This window comes from Heteronotia binoei, chromosome 1, assembly GCF_032191835.1.
Source record: "Heteronotia binoei isolate CCM8104 ecotype False Entrance Well chromosome 1, APGP_CSIRO_Hbin_v1, whole genome shotgun sequence".
In the NCBI taxonomy this organism is placed as follows: Eukaryota; Metazoa; Chordata; class Lepidosauria; order Squamata; family Gekkonidae; genus Heteronotia; species Heteronotia binoei.
In genome coordinates this window covers 39,530,590-39,545,891 of record NC_083223.1, presented here as the reverse complement: position 1 = coordinate 39,545,891, position 15,302 = coordinate 39,530,590, and the positions used below count along the sequence as shown (strand labels likewise).

Genomic DNA, 15,302 nt, shown 5'->3' with positions numbered 1-15,302 from the left:
TTCTCCCTAGTGGCAGATTCTTTTGCACTGCAGTGGCAGCTGCCCACATCACTGTTCTCATACAAGGACCTGCTGCTGCAGCTTGGAGAGCTGTGTGCTCCATGTTCTTGGCAAGCACGGCAGCTAGAAACCTCAGGAATGTGTAATTTCTAATTTCAACACAGTGGTACTTGATGCTAAGTATTAGCAGAGCTTAACTTTATCCACTATCCAAACTTAATATTATCCTTTGTTTAATATGCTGATAGGGGGAAAGGGGGGGGAGCATACAGTTGCCTGCATGACTGTTGTTTTTGTTCGTCAAAACCCAGTTCTGCGCTGATATAAGCAGGTACAGCTCTGCTGAAATGAAGGGAATAACAACCACCCACTGTGACTGCAACCTGTTGAGATAATAGTTCGACTTTGGTATCAGTTTCTGAGTAGAAGGTTAATATGCAGTCTAGAGAGAGACTTTGAAAAAACATATAGAATACATGTATTGTATATTAAAGAGTAACCAATAAGCCACCTTTAGATACCAAGGGAGGGGTCTTTGAAGGATGTAGTCTTATTTCCTTCCATCAGTTCTCCCCACCCTTGAAATTTAGATTGTAAGATCCTCAGGAAAGATACCTGTCTGATTCTTTATTAAGTACTCTACATTTTAATGTGACATGGACAGTGACATACTCATAATGTAAATAGCAACAGAGTACACAGACTGGGTCTGGGGCACCCCTTCCTCCTGGTGTTCTATGTAACAGTCACACATACCTTTGGGTTCTCCTCAGTTCCTATGCATGCAGTGCCCAATTTTGTTGTTGCAACTGTGGCACTTGTGGAGAAGGTGCTTCAGATTCCCCACCACCACCACAATTTTCCTGACCTGAAATGAGCCAGGGAATACCATTTGGCTCTTGAGGAAACCCACAAGTAAGTACATGTCCCAAATGGGTTGAATACTGTAGAAAATGCTCAAGAGGAGAAGGCTAAGCCCCTTATCCATGTGTGCTATCATCACAATGTGAAGTGGGCTCCACACATGTGGGAACTGAGGAAAACCTGCAAGTAAAATGTGATAGGACACAGGAGGGGCGGGAGGACTTCAGAACCAAACTTTGTATTCTTCAATGCGTTAAGAGAATTCGGCCCCCACCCAGCCGAGTGGCCGATCAGCCACTATAGGCTGGGGGCTGTCCATTGCCTCCCCTGAAGAATGGAGGCAATGGACTCTTCCTGTAGCCAATTGGGGGCGTGGGTGGCTTTATAAGGCCACCCCCACCCCCGGTGGCGCAGTTCGGAAGCCGCTTTCGGCCCGCTCGTCATGCAGTGCAGGCAATAGGCTGGTCTTTTTAGGGGCCAGGTAGGAATTTTTTGCTTCCTAACATATTGGCCGGTTTGGGAGTGTTTTTGCCTACCTTGCACTGTTGGTGATGGGCGCTGGCAATTGGCTTGGGCGGTGCTGTTAAATAGGTTGGTCACTGGCTGTTTACTATTGGGAACATGTTGTGTGGGGTATTGGTGAGCTCCCATGGCACCGCACCATTGGGGTAAAGGGCCTCCCTGGGGTGTCCGTTAAGCTATATGGCCCAAGGTTGGCTCCAGGGAGCCTTGGGATCCTGTCACTTGGAGAGTTGTCCACATCCCAGGCTGTACGGCTTGGGGGAGGGTGGAACTCTAGTGAATGGGATCTTGTGCATGGCCGGCCGGGTCTGAGCCATTGGGTTGGCTCACACCCGGGGCTTGGGGCTCGCCCAGTTCGGAGTTAAGGAGGTAGTCTGGTACTGACCCCTGGCTTTACCTGCCCCCACTGTTTTGCCCTTGCCATTGAGTTAAGTTAAATAAAGTGGCCCTTTAATCCATACCTGTGTCTGTCTCGTTATTCCGACTGGGGAGGCAATGAATCAAGTCCTAATCTTAGCAGCTTTCTGAAAACCATAATTTAAAATATGATTTTATTATAATCAAAAGTCCACTTTGAGATCCTTCCACTGGAGTAGTTGAAAGACTATGACTGATTCCTCACTAGCAGTTGCTTCACCCCTGGGTTTCTGCTTTCCCCACCAGTTGCTGCATGGCACATTTTGATCCACGGCTCCCTCCAGTTTCCCTCACAGCTTCCTGATCTTTAAAAAAACAAGAGCAGGAAGCTGTGAGGAAAATTGGAGGGAGCCATGGTTCAAAAGTGCCCGTGCAGCAACTGGTGGGGAACAGATTGCTTGAGCTGGGGAATCGGTCCGTTTCCTGTAACAACCTACCTGTATGCTGAAGCACTGCACTGTCATCTTTGGAGACTGGGTAGATGCTCTGGAGACAGTGATGCTTGCGCTTCACTGAATGAAAATTTGCACTGTTATTTGTTACTAGTTAATAATTAACAATCTCCTCAATCTCTTGTGGTACAAGTTGACAATAAAACTAAGCATTCTGTATACAGAAATACTTATTTTGATTCTATTAATCTGAATGTTGATGACATTTCTGCTGGCTACCAAGGGTCTTACATGCTTTGGAATACAGCCCCCAACCATATTAATCTAACCCTTATTTTTCCAGGTGCCATGTGAAAACAGAACATATAAGGAGAGTATGAAGTTCCAACCTAGGATCAGCATAGGGGTAGTACATAACCACCTAGTTTCTTTAAATGAAACTAAGTCCTCAGGGCCAGATGAATTGCATCCAAAGGTTCTGAAAGAGCTTGCAGATGTAATTTCTGAGCCTCTGGCTATTATTTTTGAGAATTCCTGGAGAACAGGAGAGGTGCCGGAAGATTGGAGGTGGACGAATGTTGTCCCCATCTTCAAGGAGGGGAAAAAAGAGGATTCGGGTAACTATTAACCCGTCAGCTTGATGTCTATACCTGGAAAGTTTTAGAACAAATCATCAAACAGTCGGTCCTGGATCATTTAGAAAGAATTGATGTGATTACTAAGATTACTAAGATTACATGGGTTTCTCAAGAACAAGTCATGTCAGACTAGCCTGATCTCTTTTTTTGAGAAAGTGACTTTCTTGCTGGATCAGGGGAATGCTGTAGACATTGTTTATCTTGATTTCAGTAAGACTTTTGATAAGGTTTCACATACTATCCTTGTTGACAAGTTGGTAAAATGTGGTTTGGATCCTGTTACCGTTAGGTGGATCTGTAACTGGTTGACAGATCACACCCAGAGAGTGCTTGTGAATGGTTCTTCATCCTCTTAGAGAGGAGTGACAAGTGGAGTGCCTCAAGGATCTGCCCTAGGACCTGTTTTGTTCAACAGCTTTATAAATGATTTGGATGAAGGAACAGAGGGAATGCTTATTAAATTTGCCGATGATACTTAATTGGGAGGGGTTGCAAATACAGTAGAAGACAGAAACAGGATACAGGACGACCTTGACAGGTTGGAAAACTGCTAAAATCAATAAAATGAATTTTAACAGGGATAAATATAAAGTTCTGCATTTAGGTAGGAAAAATCCAATGCATGGTTATAGGATGGGGGAGACTTGTCTTAGCAGTAGTATGTGTGAAAAGGATATAGGGGTCTTAGTGGATCATACGCTGAACATGAGTAAACAGTGTGATGCGGTGGCTAAAAAAGCAAATGCAATTTTGCGCTGTATCAACAGAAGTACAGATCACGTGATGTGATGCTATCACTTTACTCTGCTCTAAGACCTCATCTAGAGTATTGTGTTCAGTTTTGGGCACCACATTTTAAGAAGGATATAGACAAGCTGGAACGGGTCCAGAAGAGGGTAATGATGATGGTGAAGGGTCTGGAGACCGAGTCCTATGAGGAAAGATTGAAGGAGCTGGGGATGTTTAGCCTGGAGAGGAGGCTGCTGAGAGGTAATATGATCACCATCTTCAAGTACTTGAAGGGCCATCATATAGAGGATGGTGTTGAATTGTTTTCTGTGGCCCCAGAAGGTAGGACCAGAACCAATGGGTTGAAATTAAATTAAAAGAGTTTCCGGCTCAACATTAGGAAGAACTTCCTGACAGAGCGATTCCTCAGTGGAACAGGCTTCCTTGGGAGGTGGTGAGCTTTCATTCCTTGGAGGTTTTTAAACAGAGGCTAAATGGCCATCTGACAGCAATGAAGATCCTGTGAATTTAGGGGGAGGTATTTGTGAGTTTCCTGCATTGTACAGGGGGTTGGACTAGATGACCCTGGAGATCCCTTCCAACTCTATGAGTCTATGAAAGCCATCTGATTTGCTAAAGCTTTTGGTGAGTTTTCACTATAGAATATTTTTGGGTGTTAGCACTGTGGCATCTTATGTTTGTATGTTTTCTACTGTAAGATTTCTATATTTGAAATAGTTTAAAAAAATTTATATGCCACCTTGCTCATCAAATCAATTGAAAGAGGTTTTTTTTTTTACAAAGATAAGCTTCTGATCAATATTCTCTGACCTTTTTCGAGAGTTTAGTTTTCCATTTATCCTTGGCAAAGACTTAATCTGATATTATCTCATAGTAACATCATTATTTATCGATTGTGAGGACCTCCACAAACTGGTGAGTATAGGTGACAATGTGGGAAATGAAGGGAGACAAAGATCTGAGAGGGGGGAAAGAAAAAAAGATGAGGAGACATTAATGAAAAGGGGCTGTAAAAAAAAGTTTCTGAAAGTATGTGCTCAACAGGTAATTCTTTCATTATTTTCTAAACACACTATCTGTTGTTCTACTACTGGAAAAAAAATCTGAGGTTTCATTTTTATTTTCAAGAACCAACCTGTAAAGATAATCTGGGATATTGCATCCAAAATAAGTATCAGAATTAACTTCTAATGAAATGTAGACTTCTAGAACTAATGTAATTTGATCAGATCTGGCCTGTGATCACAATTTATGGATAGAATGATGGAGTTAGGAAGATGAAGAAAAACAGAAAAGCAAGGAGGGGAGGGGAACAGGAAGAGCTCAAAAGAAAGCCATTAGCCAAGCATTTTTTAAAAAAACGGTGGTGAAGGAGTTTATAATTTAGGCATTTACAAGCTCCACCATGGTACTGGGTTGTCCAAAGACTGTGTGTTACATATGTATAAACCCAACATGACAGCCAACATTAGCATATGTCCATGGGAACCAGGCTAAATATTTAAAGGTGAACTCAGCACCTAAAAAGAACACTGAGTTAATCCCCCAAATATGTATGAAATGGGCACACATTAACCTGGGAAGCAGGAGGCAATTCAGCACAGATATACCTTACAGTTGACATTTTTAAGGGATTAAGCACTTGAAGAATAAAACATTTCAGAAATGCCCTAACTAGTATGTATCTCAGTCCCTGGCTTTTTTTAAAAAAAAAAACCAGTGCATTTAAACTGCATGGATATCTTCCAGACTACTTATGATTTAATTCTGTAATTATTCCTGCCCCCCCAAAAAAGATATAGAATCCAGCAAAGTTTTTTTTAAAAAAAATGTTTCATTGGGTTTCAATGGATAAATAATTCTGTAATTAAGAATGAGAGTTCAAAATGTTTTGAATAGATGGCTTTCAATTAAAATAAGTCCTTGGAAGCACTGTCTAAGACTGATATTGACACATTTGAATTTACAATATGGTTGTGGCCATAGAGTTCTATATAACTTAAATCCACCTCTGCCCCATCACATTTAAATGGCACACCAACAGGAGCATTTACATCACTGGCTTCACAGCAGCCATGCAGCCTATCTCACATTATACCTCATTCCATTCTGGTAAAGCAAAGCAAGCTGTGAGTCTGCAAATGATGGTTCTGCAGCCAAATATGGCTCAGTATGAAACCAAATATGGCTCTTTAAAAAAGAATGGAAATCCTACGGCATTTTGGAGGGTTTACAGTTACTCATGTCTGAACCAAGTACATTACAGGTGAAATACTAGAATTACCATACATAAGGAATGGCAGACAAAGCTTTTTATGGGACTAACAGGCTTCATAGAGATGCCTCACATAACAGGTAATGATAAAGGTGAACAGTTGTCAACATTCCAAGTGCAAACCATGTGCAGATTTATGCAGAATCCCACAGAGTGCTCCTGTGTGCATTCATAATTTATTGTGAGACATCATGTGTGCTACATGAGGGAAGATGCCTTGGCTCAGTGCTAGAGCCTCTGTTCAGCATTCAATTCAAGAAATATCTGGGGACTTTGGGGGTGGAGCCAGGAAACCTTGTGGGTGGAGCCAGGAAACATTGAGGGTGGAGCCAGGAGCAAAGTGTGACAAGCATTTTTGAATTCCAAAGGGAGTTCTGGCCATCACATTTAAAAGGACCACATACCTTTTAAATGCCTTCCTTCCATAAGAAATAATGAAGGATAGGGGCGCCTTCTTTTGGGGCTCATAGAATTGGACTCCCTGGTCCAATCCTTTTGAAACTTGGCAGTTATTTTGGGGAGAGGCACTAGATGCTATACCAAAAATCTGGTGCCTCTAATCCAAAAATCAGCCCCCCAAGAACCCCAACAGATCATTATTTTCATTATTTCATTATTTTTATGGGAATAAGTCTCCATAGGGAATAATAGAGTTTCCAGCAGACATTCTCCTCCCCTCCCCCTGCTTTCTGATGACCCTGAAGTGGGAGGAGGGCCTCCAAACCAGGGGATCCCCTGCCCCCTCCTGGGAATTGGCAACCCTAGATTCAGTATATGGCAGCTTCATGTAGTCCCTTCCCTAATAAATGACTGAACAATCAGTGCTTTGGCTACAGAAACTTTGTAGATTATGAATCAACATATCAATTATCACTAATGTTAATTTGTACTTGTTAAGTTATGTAGATAGGCTTTCTCTTTGTTGGTCTTTCACTCTAGATTTTGATGTAGTTTGCTATTTAATTGAAAAATGTTAATGACTGTTCTTCTAAGAGATAGCCATGGTTCAATCTGTGGATGAGAGACAGTAAAATACTCAAAGCGTCTCATCCATCTCTGGTAATTGATTTTATCTGAACCAAGATGATGAAATGATCTACACAGACAAAGTTAGCAATGCCATCCTAAGCAGAATTTCACCCTTGTAAGTCCATCAAAGTCAACAAGTTTAGAAGAATGTAACTCTGTTCAGGATTGTATGGAACACCTACACATATAAAGATTAGTTATGCACATTGAGCAATCAACTGTGCATTCTAAAAAAGAGAGAACTAATGTTGCCTCAGCAGCTAAAGTGGATTATCACTTGGCAGCACTGTTGCATGCATAATATGGTTGCATTTAAATGTAACTGTTGTTCATCGAGTGGTCATCAGTGCAGTCATGCATGGATGTGAAGGCCAGCCACAGAGAGATTTTGAAGCTCAAAACCTGTAGAGGGATGGCTATATCAGAACCATGGCCTTATGATGGGAGGAAGACAAAAACTTGGATGACTTTGACAACACTTTTTTGGCATGGTTTTTTATTACAAGACTTTTGAGGAGGAGGCTTTGAAGCATTTCTTCCAGGAAATGCCAGAGAAGTAGTGGATCATGCCTTCTTTGGAGACAAAGGTTCTGAAACTGGTCTTGGATCTGTTGGAACCAATGATGACTGGATCTCTCTTTCTGGATTTGGTTTTGACATTGTGCTCATACGATTGTTGGAAGTAACGCCAGACAAAGCTGTTTTCCACCGAGTAGCTTTCAAACATAACAGTCTGTCATGTTTCACTTTAGAAGTCAACTGACTACATATCAGAAACCCTGAGACATCATGCTCTTCACTGAGACCTAGTAGACATAACATATGGTCATCCATATGGGGGACTTTCACCCCACAAGACACACATTTTAAATGATAGTTAATCGAGGCCAGTTGCTTTGAATTTTCTTTGCAGTGCACAGGGTCTGTCAAAGGCAGAAGAAAGCCTGAAGTCCTCAATTTTCTTTGCATGAAGCTTCAAAAAAGAAGAACCCCTCTCCATGGCATAGGGGTGAGAACTGAGAGAAGGGCACCCCACCCCCTTCCTATTATACCAAAAAAGGTTGGAAAGCAGCATGCAAGAGGACGGAAGGAAAACCCTTTTGAGTTTTTGAGCTTCAAAATCTCTTTGCAGCAGGCCTATGAGTATGTAGTAACCCATGTGGGACTACACAGGTACCCCAGTGATGAAGACAAGTGTTATTTCTGGTGTTTTAGCAGAATATTTGCATCCCAGCTTCAACTATGGCTACTCATTAGGGTTGCCAGTGTCAAGTTGGGGTGTGAAGATCTCCCACTTTTGCAACTGATCTCCAGCTGCCAGAAATCAGCTCCCCTGGAGAAAATGGCTGCTTTGAAGGGTGGACTCTATGGCCTTGTACCATACTGAGGCCCCTCCCCTCCCCAAACACCGCCCTCTCCCAGATCTACCCCCAAGGTCTCCAGGTGTTTTCCAACACAGACCTAGCAACCCTACTACTTATAGCTTTTGAAGTTTAAAAAAATGGCTTCAGCTGGAATGATTCAAGATGCTGGTAAAGTGCTTTATATATGAATGCTACTGCAACCCACAGAGGCACATGCACACTGGTATAACCAAGTGAGGTGACCTGGCAGTCGAGGGGGTGCCAAGTGTTGTATTTGAGTACTATGGGCAAGCATCCATTTGCCAATTAAGTTGAAATCCGGCAGCTTTCTGGCACAAGTTTCATTCGGAAGCAATTGGGGATGTGTGCCTACTGTTCTGGGCAGCTACAAAGGCAAGTAAGTGAAAGTTTGGCTGGAACCTTAAGGAGCTGTGACTGTAAAGAATAGGATGAAGAAAATATCATCTGGAGAAATGTTCAAGAGGGAGAGAAATGGCCAAGTGCTCTTGAGATGAATTCTTCAGAAATAAGTGTCTCAAGTGGATATAGTTCTTGAGCTGGGATAACATATTACTTGCATAATAATCTTCAATATTTGCTACTTCTGCAAAATGCCATTTATAAAAGGATCTCATCTTCACCACTCTCCAATTAATTTTCTATATACGCCAGTATAAATTTTATATTTTTAATCTGCTGCCTATGCAGAGACAATTACACTGGGAACAAAGTATTAATTGTATACTACAGGAATCTGGGCTGTAACAAGAACTTCGGAAATTTCAAAGCAGATCATTCCAACAAATTCTCATTGAATTTGAACCCAGTGATTCCCAACATGATCTCTAGGAATGTCCCAATGATCCATGGCACCCATCAGTGTGTTTCCTGGTGCCCAAAGCATCTCTTCCTCAAAACAAAGGGGAATCCCTTTGGCTTTTCTTCAACTCATTGGGTTAGGAGGTACTTCAGGAGGTATCAGCTTTATGAGCATAAAAACAGCTGTTTTCATCATAGCAAAATGCTTGGCTTAGAACATCTTAACATTTTCTGGAACTTCTCAATATTTTATGATTGAATAGAACTCCCATTTCAGCCATTGTTGTGATTGGTCCCACTACTCCATGGCAGCCATTTTGAAGTCCTTTTCAGACTTCTCAAAATTCCCAAAATGTCCATAGGTTCAACAGGTTTGGGGACCCATGTCCTACACCATCTGATGCAGCAAATATGTCAGGTAACTTGCAGCACAGTCCAGTCAGAGTTACACCCTTCTAAGTACCTAGAAGGATTCTGTTTATTTTCCTAGCATAGTTCTTCTGCCTCTACTGCACATATCCAGGTTCTAGTAGATCTGAAAAGTACATGATGCAGCAATTTGCCAAAACAGAACAGGACTGGAGCTGATCAGTAACAAGACTTTGTTTCCTGTCTGTAGATTAATAAGAACAGGGTGGCATGGCAATCAACATATCACAAAGAACACAATGGATCAAATAGAGCAGTAATAGCATGAACACATAATGGATTGTACTTTTCACTCACTATTCATGCTTTAACAAGTGGGGGGGGGGCTGTGAGGACACAAGGTGGGAGGAGAGAATCTCATTTCCTCCTTCCCTCTCCCTGGCAGAGACTTTTCCCTTCCCTTCTCTCCCATTAATGCACCTACCTTTCTCTGTTTCTTCTCCAGCATCCTCTGTCCCTCATCTTTTTCTGATCCACTTCTCTGTCTTTATATTTTATCTTTTTTTTGTCTTTCATTTTATCCTTTTCTTCCTCCCTCCTTCTTGTTTTTATCACTTTTAGCCTGTTCCATCCTCCTTCCATGTTAACATTTAACTAAAGGTTGGAATCACTGGCAACAATGACTGGCAAAACAGCCACTGTTGCCTCATGTCTCACAAGACACTCCAAGCTAGCTGAGCACTGCCTATTGTGAAGATTTTTCAGTCCACAATATGAGCCCATTGTTCAGAATTAAAAAGACTGATAAACCAGTCCAGACTCCTCCCTTTTGGTGCACCACTTCCTGAAAGAGATCCTTTATAAACTCTTATTCATGACCCCTTCATTTGGAATAATGAACTATCTGGTATTGTTTCAGAACTGGCATCAATGCAATAGCAGTTGCTGCTATGCATTTTTAAAATATCCCCCCCCCCAAAAAAAAAAAAATCTGGATGCAACTGCATGTATGAAGACAATGAGACAGTTTTCCTGTGCAGTAAGCATTATTAATAGTATGTGTTACACAATGGTGCCAAATACTGGGACAAAAATAAGCAGCAAATTAAAAAACTAGTGATGATGTAGTTCCAATTCCTGAATTTTATTTTAAATTTTTTGTTAGGGATTTGCATAGTGAACCAAAATTCAGGAGGAGTTCCATGCCAGGCAGATCTCACCTGTGAAATAATAAATGAAAATCCTCTCATCCCTGCTTTCCAGTTCTTTACACTCCATTTGTCAATTAGTTATGTTAGCTGAACAGTTAGATTTGAGTCCTGTAGAACCTTGGAGACCAACCAGGTTTTCAAGCAATAAGGTTTCTACAGATCCCTGTGGTTTTATTGGATTGGTTTTATGCAGGCTTTTTTTGCAGAAAAAGCCCAGCAGGAACTCATTTGCATATTAGGCCATACCCCCTGATGTCACCATTGTTTTCCACTGGGCTTTTTCATAGGAAAAAGTCCAGCAGGAACTCATTTGCATATTAGGCCACACCTCCTGACACCAAGTCAGCTGGAACTGCGTTCCTGTGTGTTCCTGCTCAAAAAAGTCCTGGTTTGATGTACTGTGCATATGACCACACAGGACTTTACTGGATATTTACCATGCAAATTTTGTACCTGCTTTTAGTTGATGTCATTACACATTGTTGTAAACTGCGCTGAGCTCTTAACTAAAGAAAATTGGTAAAAAATTGAAACAAAGAATGTTACTGCAGACCAACATCACTACCCTCTGAAATGATATTAGCAGCTTTCTTGTAATCTTCCTGGAGTCTCAGTAGGAATGCTTGACAATAAACAAACAAAATAAAATAATCTCATAGCAATAATCTTAGTGCTATGTTAAGATATTCCTCTAGGATTTCAGAATTCTGTCTTATCCTAACTCAAAAACTTAATGTCCTCTTCTTTAAAAGTAAAAATATATTCCTACCACTCTGCTTAGAGCAGTTTGTATAATTCCTACTTGAATCTGGGGATACAGTTAACATGAAGTATGGTAACAGTAAAATATGGAGCCAACTCAGCAGAGTTGTGCTGAGAAAGGAGGAGAATTTTACCTCCTCTCCTCCCTTAATGAACTTCCCCATGCAAAAATCTGTTTGTCTTTGCGGTTCTCACAATCCCAGGAATAATCTTCCAGGAGGCCAAAAAGGATTCAGCAGAGGGTAAAACCAAACTTTGATATAACTTTTGTATAAGCTTTATTTAAGTTCTTGTTTGTAACATTTTTTTTACAATAAAATTGAAATTAAAAAAAAAATAATGTCTTATATTGGCTTAAAAAAAAATCAAGAAAAATCAGCATTCTGTTGGCCATTTGCTGGATATAAACGGATGGCCTAAATCCATTTTAGTGTATTTTTTTTCCTATTGGCCTTTTGTAGAAATAATAATGTGTAGAAAACAGAACCTATTCTCAAGGCAAATCAGAACCATCAGGTGCTTTATATTCAAAGGTCCCCAGGCCAATGTGGGAGCAATGCGAATCAGCTTTTAATGAACTGAAATGCGGCAGTGATTCACAGAGGGAGTGTTGGTGAATGTGAAAGAAGTCCTGTGATGGAACATAAAGATACAATGATTAGCTTGATTACCTCATGCAGCTATACTCACATAACTGCAGGCTACAATCTTGAAATGCTTCCCATAATGTCACATCTACACGAAAGCAGCTTCTCACACACACAGATGATGATTGTGTAATTGTTCCTTGCTTGTTCCTCCCTCTCCAGCTGCCTACTTCCTCTTGACCAATCTTTTGTGCCTGAGGCAAAAGGAAGTAGGATCGCTACACCAGCTCTTCTCAAGCTGGGTTCCTGGGGTTCTAGGCAGGGGGACCAGTTGAAGAGAAAAGTCTTGCATTTCTGGATTCTTGAAATACGAGTCTAATTGAGCACTGGAGGAGATCCATTAAAATTGTCTGTAAAAATAATTTTCTCCTGAATGATTATCCATATAGTAACATTGCTTATACAGTTGTAAAAAACGTTTAGCACTTTATAATCCAATCTTTGCTCCTATGCAAGCCTGGGAACACATTTGACTTTACAAAATTTTGAAATGCCTAGAAGGGTAACAACTTTTACAAAGTGTTCCTCATGGAAATCTCTTGGAAGCTTTCCAGGATGGCATTCCAGATGTTATAGTTTTAGCAGTCACAACCATCCACTGCATTGTATTTCCAGATCCTATATACAGAGTACGTTCATTTTTATATGGAGGTAGGCCTTTCACCTTAAGCTGAGAACAATGTTAATGAATTATACTGCAGCCCAGCTTTAAACATGTAGACTGGGAATATTAACCAGAGCAGAGAAAGATCTTAAACTTTGGTTGATATGATAGTTACACAAATACAAAAACCCTCATGAATTCGGAAAGGGTATCAAAGAAATATTCCAAAGACCATCTGGACAAATTCAAATCAGTTGAACCTGGAATGATTCAGTAAAGGACCATGCATGGGTTAGCATGACAAATCCAAGCCTTAGGCTATTATATAGAAAACTAGCCTTGAGGGCCAATTGATACATGGCATTCTTCCTCAGTGGCATGAAAATCCAGGATCATTGTAAGTTACATTAGCAAAGGGATTGTTTCCTGAATTGGGGGGGGGGGGAGTAACACTACTGCCCTTCCTTTGTTATGACCTTACTTGCTCAGCATATTCTTATTAACTCTCTTCATTCCTGAGATTTCATTGGGATAGCTCAGTTGGATTCTGAACTGTATAACTATGTGAAGGAGAACATTGACAAGGAGTGGAAGGGTTCAAAATAGAACAAAAGTAAATGCACTTTTTTTTTCAATCAATTTTTTTTAAAGAATCACATACAACTGATTAAATTATTGTATATAACCAAAAGAAGCAGCTTACATTATATGTCTATAACTTCAAATAATATTTAAAGTAAATTATTACAACTCCTCTAGAGGTACCTAAATAAGTTATATCTCTTTACTTCTGATGAGTACTAAATGTTAACTGTTCTAGTCTTCAAAATCAACATATTATATATGGTCCTGTTTTAAAACTATGTTCTTTTTCCTCCTTTGCTTCTCAAAATGATTGTTAATTATGCCTAAAACAAACAACAATAGTTATTTTCCAAGTTCTTAAATTCTTGAAGTCTTCTATCTTCTTTTTTTGGTAAATGCACTTTTGAAGGCAAGAAGACCACAAGTCTTTCCACACATCATGTAAGTGTCAGACATTGGAGAATATTACTATGACATTATGCTGAATGTGATACTATACTGAATATAACCTGTAACCTGCCTCTTGACATGACTAACCCCATTTTGAGCACTAGCTACTAACCATGAGACAAAGGCCTTGCATATCAAATGGCTCTAGAGATGTTACTAATTCCCGCTGTGAATTCCTCTGCATCATACTAACAAAAGCAACAGCCCTTTGAAGATAGCAGGCCTCAAGGAGAGCCAGCAGGGCTCATCCCTGAGAAGAAGAACCACAAGCGATAAGAAGTAGGGAAAGTGTTACTTGTAACTCAGAAGTGTGAGAATGTAGTATTGTTTAGAAACCCTTTGATGTGAGTGTTTAAAACTGTGTCTCTTTCACTAAATGCTCAGTTCCAATTCTTGCTTGTTCAGAACTTTGAGATATCAAATAAACGTCTTAACTTTTGCAACAAATGGAAGTCCGTTTACTTTGAACCCCCAACATCTGACATTTTGGAACTGATCCAATATGGGTCTATCCGAACCAGCAACTTGTTAGCTGGATGGCCGCCAAAGTTCCGGATAATGGAGAACCCACCGAACTCGCAGAGGGGCAGGGGATCCTGCTGGGTGTCACAGTCGACCAAAGGAAGGGCGGATCTCCGCTGCATTTTTCAACGCTACTCTTCGCCCCGAGGAAGTGGCAGCCCCGCACCTCGACCGGACTCATAGACGAAGCAGCTGGGCATTTCGGCAACCTATTCGCCGGAGCGGGGGCCGAAGGAGAGGATGTACTGGCTGGAGAAGACCGCGGCAGCTCCACAGCCAGACCAACTGAGGGGCCCGCCGGGTGAGCCAGCAGCACCACCAGCCCTGGTGGGGCCACCACCAATCCCTGGTCTGGGAGCGCCCCCAGTCTCGGTCTTTCCCCCTGGATGGCCGATGGGGCCCACTGGCCCACAACCTCTAGTACCCTGGGTGAGAGGCAGAGGCCGGGAGCTGCAGATCACCTTCGATGGCGATCCGGAGGAAGTAGAGTACTTCACCATCCAGTGCAACAGTTTCATGACCCACTGGGGGAACACCTTCCCGACTAAACTTAGCCAAGTGGACTACCTGGGGTCAAAGCTGAAGGGGGCGGCGAGGCGATGGTTCGTCAGCCTGTATGAAACCCGGGGGCCCAAGCTGACCACCGTAGCGGGGTTCCTGCAAGACATGTTGCAGCAGTATGGCAACCCACTGCAAGAGGTCAGGGCCCTCACCGCCCTACGAGAGCTACAGCAAGGGGTGAGGACAGTGAGAGAATACGCCGCCGACTTCCGAGCTCACTGCTCCAAAGTCTGAGGGTGGAATGAGAAAATGAAGTACGAAGCCTTCCATCGGGGCTTCAATATGAGCATCCTCGACCGATGCTTCCAACAAGCTCGACCCACCATCCTAGTGGGCTGGATACAACTGGCCGGTGAGGTTGAGACCAACCTGAAGCATGTGGCCCTGCAACGGCAGCAGCAACAAGGGCGAGAGGGGGGCAGGAATCCAAGGCAGGGACTAAGTCTGAGCCTAAGAAGACAGCACCCCTGGGAGGAACCCCCAAGGTGACCCCTGGGTGCCGGTGCTTCCAATGCGGTGAC

General features: G+C 41.9%; 1 protein-coding gene across 1 annotated transcript in view; it reads left to right on the top strand.

Annotated features, from left to right (window-relative positions):
• LOC132573224 (uncharacterized) overlaps positions 1–15,015 on the top strand; it is a gene marked incomplete at its 5' end in the record, with an annotated part of 57,753 nt that extends 42,738 nt beyond the window's left edge. The window contains 2 exons of the mRNA XM_060241074.1: positions 14,373–14,521; positions 14,775–15,015. Coding sequence (XP_060097057.1) covers positions 14,373–14,521; positions 14,775–15,015 — 390 coding nt within the window. The remainder of the gene's footprint in view (positions 1–14,372; positions 14,522–14,774) is intronic.
• Between the last annotated feature and the right edge of the window lie 287 nt (positions 15,016–15,302).